We start from the raw sequence: 10054 nt of genomic DNA on the forward strand, positions 1-10054 counted from the left end.
TTGATGCTATCCCATCGCGGAAGCGATCCTGATATATGGCTATGGAACACATCGTGGAGGTTTTCAAGGAATTCTGTGAACAGAACCCTTGACGGACTACCGGACTTATACTGCTTTAAGTGCGTTTCGGATAATTGCTGTTCCGACAAGCGATTAGATGCACTTAAACCATGGTTTAATTGAGTTTCATTTAGGGTAATTGAGTTTCATTATTATATCTATAGTTTTAATTAATGAAGTTGATTAAATTAATATATAATTGAGTTTGATTTTTTTCCTTCTTCTTATTAATTATTACACCCATGGTTTAATTGAGTTTCATTTAGGGTAATATAGAATTGGTTTTTATTATATTTCTTCCTACTTATTAGTTACTAAATCCATAGTTTTAATTAATGAAGTTGATTGAATTAATATATAATTGAGTTAGATTTTTTTTCCTTCTTCTTATTAATTATTACATCCATGGTTTAATTGAGTTTCATTTAGGGTAACAGAATTGGTTTTTATTATATTTTTTCCTACTTATTAGTTATTACTTCCATAGTTTTAATTAATGAAGTTGATTGAATTAATATATAATTGAGCGGTCTGTGCTAGCGGGCAAGCACCTGCCAGCACAAATGGCATTTGTGCTGGCTCAAGGTTGCTGGTGGGTGCAATACCCACCAGCAGGTTATTTTCTCAATTACACATTAGCTTCGTACTCGGGCTATCTTTTAGAAGCTAGCCACTCATGACTTGGTTACAGCAGCATCTCAACGATTGTTGGGCCAGGTGGCTAAGGAGTATTTTTTACCCAGACACATGGGTGGCAGTTTACTTATCGGATTGAATGTCATTAGTCTGTCGGTCTTTTGTTTGCTTTTTTTAGGTTGTGTGTATCCTGGTTATGCAGAGGTCGGGAGTACTTCAAAATCTTTGTATCAGCTCGATGTACCAATCTTTGATTAATAAAATTTTCCCTTATCGAAAAAATACTAAAGACGTTGGTTTACTTTACGATTGAACATCTTATCTACCGAGAGGACAATTAGTTGATTTGACAGATACTGTTTCTAATGTCCTTGTATCCAGAAGACAGTACGTGTGACGTCTGATTGTCGTACAATCTGCTCACAACTCGACAATAGTGGTTTTGTTCACAACTTCACAATGGACCACTAGTTTTGGTTTTGATGGCATCTGGCAGCAACCTGATCTGCGAAATCAAACGAAAGAAGAGCTTGAGGTGGGAAACACACAAGAGTATACGTGCCCGGTTGAGCCTTTGAACCATATCCTGGTTTGAGATTTTCGTCAAAACGATGTTCCATCATTGGTCACTTTCTTTCGAGTACCACGGTCCAAGGGAATCATGGAATATGACAAAAATAGCGTAAATGATCCTGCCTCAACAGGAACCGGTGTGCATGACACTACTAGGGAAAACGTCATTAGTACCGGTTGGGAACCCCCTTTAGTACCGGTTTTACAAACGATACTGGTAGTTCGATACTAAAGGGGGTCCCTTTAGTACCGGTTGAGATAACCGGTACTAAGGGTATTAAAAATTTAAAAAAAAATCCCCGCCCGCACCCCCCGTCCTGCTCCCGCCGCCTGCCATCACCGCCACGCCCCAATGGCCGCCGCCGCCGCCGCTCCTCGCCTCAGGCACGAGGTGAGGGGCGAGCGGAGGGGGGAGGAGAGGGGAGGTCGGGGAGGGAGGGAGGGAGGGGGCCGGTGGAGGGGGAAGGAGAGCTGAGGGAGGGTGAGGGAGGCGGAGGGAGGGTGAGGAGGCGTGCGGGAGAGAGGATAAGTACCGAGGGAGGCGTGCAGGAGAGAGGATAAGGTGTGAGGGAGGCGGAGGGAGGGAGAGGAGGCGTTGGCTTTAGTACCGGGTGGATTTCCCACCTAGTACTAATGTGCCTTAGGTACTAATGTCTACCCTTTAATACCAGGTGGAGGCTCTACGGGGAGTCCTAGGAGACTATTCGTTAGGCTCGGTACTAATACTCACATTAGTATCGGGCTAAAATGCAATCGGTACTGAGTCTCAGAAATAGAGGCCATTTCTATAAATCCAGTACGTGACAAGTGACCACGACTCCGTCACCATCGAAGCTTATGAACCACATGCAAGTCGTCGTACATGAACTTCGACAGTAAACCTTCGAGAAAGCTTCTTATGGAATTTTGTGTGTGTTCTTACGGAATTTTGTGTGGCTTTGTAAATTTTGCCACCGCCAAGATGGTCTTCGCAAAATTGCCATTCGTCTAGCGAACATCTTGACTTCCTTGTCATTTCCCCCTTTATTCAATTTCTTTTTCTTTAACATTAAACAGGCCGGCGAAAGGACCAAATTGCCCCTTGACTATGTGGCCCTAGCTGGTTCCATCGGTTTGGCAATTGAATCGAGTGACCTCTCGGTCATGTTTGCCAGGTCACTGACCAGTGACCACACACCCGCTGATTGCCGAGCGTCGCCGATCGCCAGGTGCAAGCGTGTATCACGTGGGCACAGGCAACACGGCACGACGACAGCAGGCTGCTCGCATATTTTTTTAATTAAGAAAAACATCCGAACTTGAACAATCACATCGCATATGATCTTTCTTTTTTATTATTGCTTGAACTTTCAACCACTGCTCGCTTTTGATTCATCTTCACATGTAGTATGATCTGAATGTGATAACAGATATATTGTGCAGTTGTGTTTCTTTCTTGTTATGAGATGGCATTTCTTCCCAAACCACCACAGCTACTCGATAATGGCCACTGCAGCAAAAGAAGGTGCCTCCAAATAAAAAGCCCGCTGCAACTCCAGCAAAGAAGGCGGCTCCAGTGTTTTTGTGAGATGGAACAGCAGAAATTGCATTGCGTCCAATCCTGAAAATTGCCTCTGAGACGGTGTGAATTCAATTGGCTTGCTTTCCAACTGCAAGTCTTCAGCACCTGCATATCTTCGGTTTTCTTTGGGCCTTGTTTAGTTGCCAAAGTTTGGAGGTGCTAAATTACTGTTACAACATTGTAGCACACTGTAGCGTTTCGTTTGTATTTATGAATTATTGTCCAAACATTGACTAATTAGGCTCAAAAGATTCGTCTCGCAGAGTACAACAAAATTATGCAATTAGTTTTTAATTTCGTCTACATTTAGTACTCCATGCATGTACCGTAAGTTTGATGTGATGGGGAATCTTCTTTTTGCATAGTTCCAAAGTTGGGAGTTGGAGGTGAAGTAAACAAGGGCTTGGTGAAGCTAGCTAGCATAATTGCCAACTACGTTTGGTTCAGGATTCATCAACAGTCACTTTCAAGCAGCGTTGTCCACGGGCGTGTGGAAAACTGGAAATAACAAAACTAGCGTAAACGATTCCCTCTCAATAGGGAGCTGGTGTAAAAGCCAGTACGTAACCACGACTCTGTCGCCATCCTAGCTTATGAACCATATGAAAGTCATGCATCGTAAACTTCGATAGTGCACCTTAGAGCGAGAAAGCTTCATTTATGTGGAAGGTTCCGTGCCCTCTTCACAAGTGTTGGCTCATTTCTTACAAAATTTGAACCCAAAAAAAAGTGTTGACTAGCATAAATGACTTGTTGATGAGTTCTCAAATCTCAAGTAAGTTCTAAATTGTCTTGTGCAAATCTGAGTTTTATCTCGGTTTATGAATGGCTAGTTGCAGAGGAGTGGTGTATTAAGGATTCCAAAATAAAATGTAGAAGAAAGAACGCAATTATTATGCTTATTAGTAGGCCTGCATCAAAACAGTCTCGGCGGCCCATCTACGCTGGCGAGGCCCAAGAATGGCGTTAGAAACCAAGTAAGAAAAAAAAACAGAGCTCCTCTCAAAAAAAAAAGAAGAGGAAGAAGAAGAAGAAAAACAGAGCCTCCGGGAGGGAGGAGGGTCACCGGCGAAGTGTCAACAGGTTGCGAAGACTCAATTGTTGCGTTGATCGTTAGAGTTAGAGACGGAGAACGAGAGGTCCTCACCCGCTGCCATCGTCGTGATTTCCAGGTAGCAAAAAAATTAGCATAACTAGCAAGTTATTCTATCACCTACTACTACCTCCGTTTCCAAATTATATTTTGTTTTAGCTTTTCTAGGTACATAATTTTTTCTATGCTGTTGTCTAGTTAGAAAAGCTAAAACGAACTGTATAACTCTCGGAGGGAGTATATGTCAGGTTCACGCAAGCAACTTCCATCACGTACTACGGACACGGAGTAGTTTGCAAGTAGGAGGGACAGTTTCTAATTAAGGAAAAAATGAATTCTCCATTTTTCCTTAAGCTCGCGGTTTAATTACCCATGGCTCGGAGCCTCGGTGAGGACACGCACAAGGTGACTCTGAGCATGAGCAAAACAAGCGCCACATTTCAGGGGAACATCCTCCCTTAAAGGGCGACATGCACCTCATCTTGAGAATCACATCAAGATCTCATTCTTTGTAACCCAACTTCAGAGAGAAGAATACAGTATGTGACCAGAAACTTTCAGCAGCCCACAACTAGCTAGAAGACACAATCCCCTTCAGATTATACACTCACAAGTATTCTATAAATACGCATGCATCATGGCCATGGGAGATAGATCCCACTTTCATTCCTGTATATGCATCTAAAAGTAAGCTCTTGGGCTCTTGGGTGAGACTTTGAGAGCCAGCTTCAGGCAACTCCCTTGTTTGGGGCTTTTACCTGCTTCTTGTTAGCACTTGAAATGAGGTGTTCCATGTTGTTTGGCTATCTCATCATCATCATCCTCCTTGCTAGAGCTCATGGTAATGATAGTTCAGGATTATCCAGTATCTTTGTACCCATTTCCTCTTCTTTTTATGCACCCATTTCTGTGCACTTTTATTCTCATTTGTGACTCTCTTTTTATATATCATGGTAAAGTGGTAAACTGTGAGTACACACTGATTGTTAATCTACTCCATCTTCGATCTATAGGACGACTGGACATGCAGCTGCTCTCAGCACTGGGCAAGGAGGAGATGCCATCTGACCTCAAGTGGCAACGACCGCCGCAGCCGTCGTCTTCCGCCGGCGGCCGGTCGGCGGACACGGTGAGTCGCGCAACAGAGCGCCACCTGATGATCACGGCTGGTGCTGCTGCAGAGGAGGACGGGGAAGTGAAGAAGATGAGGGCTCACCGTGAGGAGATGGCGGTCAGGTTAATCCACCAAGACTACACTAGGCCCAGCGGTCATTCACCCAACCACCACCGCACCATACGATGCGGCCCATGTTAGCATTGAGCACAGCTAGTGCTAGTGGCTAGTGAGTTGAGTGGGTTTCAGGTTTCTATACGATGAACATGCTACCTGCATTTTCCATCAGTCCATGCATGTTGTAGTAGGTCGAGAGTTCATCGATGCAATGCATGTAAAAGAACGGAGAAATGAACTGAGCTGTTGAGTTTCAACTTAATTCACTGATCAGGCTTGTACTTTCAGAAGAAATTGATTTGTTCAACTTCATAACTGGTGTATAGCATGCTGTATGACAGATAGTTTCAGGGTTAGCGCAGAAGTTAAGGTAGGTAACAACATTGGAGGAAATCCAGGCAATAATATAATACTCCATCTATTTCAAATTATAGGTTCTTTGCCTCAAGTCTATTTTTTTCTAATTTTGATCGAGTTTATAGAAAATATATATTGATTTATAAATATCAAATAAATACACAGCCAAAGACAAAATTCCAGATGGATTTAACGAGGAAGTATATTTTTACAAAATGACTATCTACACCACATGATTCTCATATCCTCGTTTTGGGTGGTGATCGTCCATTCAAAGTTTCAAACAACCAAAGGTTTTTTTAATAGGACCGGAAAAAAAATCAAGCTCATGTACGCATCTCTCTCCAGTCTCCACGGAGACCAATGCTAAGCAGCAGCAGGCTTTGTTTGTCAGGTTCTTGAGCTCGACGGACATCACTGCGGGAAACGCTGCGCCATTCCTGCTTCCATGTGAGTGCCCTAGCCAGAATGCCAGATGGCTTTGACTACGAGATGCCATGGCATGCATGGACTACTACTAACAAACTGTGGTTTGTAAAATTTGTAGTATAAATTCTACATGATTCATCAATAATCTTCATTAATTTATTGGCACTTATCATGAGTTTGTTTAGTAAAAGAATTATTTGTAATTGCCTCAAAAAGATAACTTATCTATAGTGAATAATTTTTTCTATTGCTACAATAAACAATTTTAGCAGAGGCTTCTGAACTGGATGCTTCTAAACAAGAGACAAGTTTGGAGAGCCTCGTGGTCGCAAGAGCACGGGCACCGGCCCTCGTTTGCAGGTACCTCCTGCTACTACTGAGAATAAGTGTAAAAAAGCAAAAACACTATGAGCAACACGACAGGATCAAAAGGCTCCTCGAACCAAACGTACAAATGTTGATCTCTGTACAATCTTGCACCTTGATCTTCCTGTATATTCTGTGTTGGACCTTATTCTTTTTATAACCGTCGGGTCCCTATTCTTTTCAGTGTTGTGAATTCTTTTGAATTACGAACGATGAACGGGGTACTTCTCGATCAAGTCGAACAACTCATCTCCTATACCGTAGCCGAGCATCCTGCCCATGTCTGCCGTCTTCAACCTCGGCTTGGGATGGTTCTGCTGCTTAAGCCACGCGTCCACAGCAAACACTTTCTTCATCACAAACAGCTCCAGTGCCTCCGGGTTGAAGACGACGCCCAGCCGCATGCTCATCTGCAGTTCAATCACATAGATTTGTACATTGTAAAACTTCTGAGAAAATGAATAAAGTGCTGGGAGACCAGAAAGATTGCATGTGTTGAATTCCGACAGTTCAGAAGCCAATTTCTCTCAGATTGATTACCTGGTGAGGGACAAGCATCGCAGCATATCTGGCGAGCTCACCAGCTCTCCAGTCAAGCACAACTGGGAACCAAGGGTAAGCAGCATCAAGCCTCACAAACCATAGCCGTATGTCAGGGAACTCTGACAGCTCCCGCGTATCGTACTCATCCTCCCTCTCGTAGTTTATGGTGAAGCCAACAGTTCGATCCAACAGGTTTCTTGCATCAGCTAAATGGAGCACATGAACTTATCGTCAGAGCATGAAATTGATGAGTAGCAACTGAAGTTAGTGGCATGTTGTTCAAGTCTAGGTATGATTGTGAACCTGCCGTTAAGGAACTCAAGTCACCAAGTGCCTCTTGAACAGGCGATAGGTCGAGTGCTCGGATGATGTCCTTGTTGATGACGATTTCAAAGCGGCCTTCTGTAGGCGGAGGCGGAGGTTGGACTTGTGGGGTATCTGCAGCAAAAACAAAAAAAAATGATTGCTAACAAGCAGAAATGTCACGGAACTACTATGGTGCCAGGAAGTGAAGACTGGGCAAAATCAAATGAAATTTGATCCTTTTTTTATTCCAAGGGACACAGCTGACAGCCCCCGTCCATTTGCATTGCATCAACAACAACAACAACATAGCCTTGCAGTCCCAAGCAAGTGTTGAAATAATAGGCCTAGCCCATAGTAATTTCAGAATTCCAAATAAATCTCAAAGGCCCATGTGAGCAAGAGGTGGAGTGGTGCAAGTCTTTAGTCCCACATTGCTAGTGGAGGAGAAGGATAACCAACTTAAATATGGAAGTTGTCTCCACTCCTTCAAGCCATGTGTGTGGGGGAGAGAAGGAGAGCTCCACATGCGCGCGCTCGCTCGCCACGCCTTGCCTCGGCGGGGCGGGTGGCACCTGCGTGAATGAAACACCGAAATCCGACCCCTTGCCTTGCGGGGACACAGCTTCCTTTTGCCGTTTTATTTTTTGGTTCCTTGGTCTTTAAGTCAGCGAGATATATGGAATCCCAAGTTGCTTGGTCTTTAAGTCAGCAAGTTGGGGTAGGCTAGAGTTGAAACCCAACAAGAGCCACAAATCAAGGTTCGGGCACATGAATAGCTATTTCCAAACATTCCTATACAGCGCTAAATCTTTGGGTATATTCCATCCCTTCAAATCTCCTTTTATTGCCTCTTCCCATGTCAATTTTGGTCTTCCTCTGCCCCTTTTCACATTACTGTCACGTTTTAGGTTCCACTACGCACGGGTGCCTCCGGAGACTTTCGTTGGACATGTCCAAACCATCTCAGCCGGTGTTAGATAATCTTTTCTTTAATTGGTGCTACCCCTAACCTATCACATTTGCATTGCATCAGGACAAAAAAAACAATGCATGGCTTAAACGTTCCAAGTTCCAACGTTTACAGCTTAAGCCAGCATCCATGCCTCGCTGCAGCGCACTATGTCCATTTTCCAAAGTTCAGTTCAGGATGTTAAGTTACAAGAACAGAAAACAACTAGGATTAAACCACGTAAGAATCAACAAGACGCTCAGCGCTCTCAGTGCGCACTCGAGCTTATCAGGTTGGTGCTCCATCTTCAGATCATGTCAGGCTTGCCTGCACCCCAGCTCCCAAGCACCATCCCTATCTCCTGTGATGTTTCTTCAGTCTTCACCAGCGTCAGGTCCTTCATTAGGAGCCACAAGCACTCAGCAGCTGGCGTTCCACAGGCTTGTGCTCAATAGCTCCAGCACCGATCCATGCTGCTTGAAGCCTTCAACACCTCCAGGCACCGAACAGGCAAAGAAGCTCCCAGTTCCTGAGCAAGTGAGCATGCAACCACTTGCTGCAAGAACGCGCATGAACATCGGACTATTCTTGTTTGGGCAGTGCCTATACTAATTGTCGCTCATAACATCACTGGTTTGTTGCTTGGAGTAACTTGATAGCTTAAATTTTAAACCAACCAGTGGTAAACTCAGAGAACAATATCCACTATTATTGCTTGGGCTTGGGCAGTGCATAGCCTCTGGGCCGAATGGCTGTCAGGCACGTTTGAATATGACTTAAAATGGCATAAACAATCCAAGTACAGTGTCGTATGACTTGTCCCGGTGGTCCCTAAATCATGATCTAATCTAAATAACTAAACAGAGAAATCTGAATATATCTGCTACTGATAAGCCTTTTCAGTATTCAGTTCATTTCAGACGCATCGAAATCGACCACGAGAACCATCATCTAATTCGGTAATCAGTTCATTTCATATGATTGATTAGATGATTTTTTTACATAATTGCACATCACTTTGTTTAGTACATTTCACATCACATAGGATCACTTTGCCGTGGATTTATTTATTTATTTATTTATTTATTATTGAAGGGGTTGCCGTGGATTTATTAGAGGGGGAAAGGGGGAAAAAATCACCGTCTTGTTCCATGGAGAGGGAGAGGTCGAAGTTGCCGGAGGGGTTGAACGCAACGCGCGCGGCGAACTTGGCCGCCCTCTGTGCCCTCGCCGGCGTCGCTTGGAGCTGGACGGGCGGCCTCCCCGTGACGGAGCAGCGGGAGGCCGGGTGGAGCAACGGCGAGCAGCTGCTGTTGTGCCGCATCGGAGCAAGGCGGTGAGGCAATACGAGCAGGTGGTGAGCGTTGGCGGTGGCCATGGCGGGCGAACGGGCGGCCGCCGGCGAGCGGAGGATGTGCTGCGGCCTGCGGCGGCGCGACGCAACGGTCGGGAACTGCGGGGTCGCGCGGTTCACGCCTGTTCTATCCGGTTATCTCTTTTTGTTTTCTGCTTTGCTTAGCAAAGAAGCGACCTGTTTTGTGAGGCCATATGGGCCTTGGAGGTATTTGGCCCAAAACGAAAAACTGGGTGGAATAGGATGCATGTCCATTTCTTTCCTTATGGAACCTTTTCTATTTTAATATTATTACATATGTTATTCATTAAAGTATTTCTGAAATTAGAGTAATAATTACAAAAATAAAATATCATCGTTGTCTGCTGCGCGGAAAAAAAATGAGTTTTTGTTCAATAGATGGAGAAAAATAATGTTTTCATCCAATGGGCGGATGAAAATTCATTTTTCGTCCGATAGTCGGATGAAATCAAAATTGCAGTCCAACTGGAAAAAAAAAATCATATGAGAAAAGTCTTCACCTAGCCAATATGTGAACGAAATTGATTCCTCAACCATCGGGAGGAGTTCTTCTTTTTAACATATTTTTCACCTAG

At 44.1% G+C, this 10054-nt stretch overlaps 1 protein-coding gene and 1 long non-coding RNA gene across 2 annotated transcripts; one reads left to right on the forward strand and one right to left on the reverse strand.

The window, feature by feature from the left end:
• Positions 1–4210: 4210 nt before the first annotated feature.
• LOC117861627 (uncharacterized) lies at positions 4211–5416 on the forward strand. Its single transcript, XR_004641840.2, has 2 exons — positions 4211–4764; positions 4937–5416. It is a non-coding gene; the product is annotated as an uncharacterized lncRNA (long non-coding RNA).
• A 797-nt stretch (positions 5417–6213) lies between these two features.
• On the reverse strand, positions 6214–9585 carry LOC117859654 (protein CHLORORESPIRATORY REDUCTION 6, chloroplastic). The gene is made up of 4 exons (XM_034742816.2): positions 9245–9585; positions 7153–7287; positions 6847–7055; positions 6214–6716 (listed from the first exon to the last, which is right to left on the reverse strand). Exons 1-4 carry the CDS (start codon positions 9480–9482, stop codon positions 6510–6512), a joined length of 789 nt encoding a protein of 262 aa, XP_034598707.1. The 5' UTR covers positions 9483–9585; the 3' UTR covers positions 6214–6509.
• Between the last annotated feature and the right edge of the window lie 469 nt (positions 9586–10054).

This window comes from Setaria viridis, chromosome 6, assembly GCF_005286985.2.
Source record: "Setaria viridis chromosome 6, Setaria_viridis_v4.0, whole genome shotgun sequence".
NCBI lineage: Eukaryota > Viridiplantae > Streptophyta > Magnoliopsida > Poales > Poaceae > Setaria > Setaria viridis.

Excerpts from the sequence above, each read along its gene's own strand:
- LOC117859654 (XM_034742816.2), bottom strand. The coding sequence starts at position 9,482 with ATGGCCACCGCCAACGCTCACCACCTGCTCGTATTGCCTCACCGCCTT. Across the intron at positions 7,056-7,152 it reads CTTGAGTTCCTTAACGGCAG|CTGATGCAAGAAACCTGTTG; the intron begins GTTCACAATCAT and ends TGCTCCATTTAG. Across the intron at positions 6,717-6,846 it reads CGATGCTTGTCCCTCACCAG|ATGAGCATGCGGCTGGGCGT; the intron begins GTAATCAATCTG and ends ATTGAACTGCAG.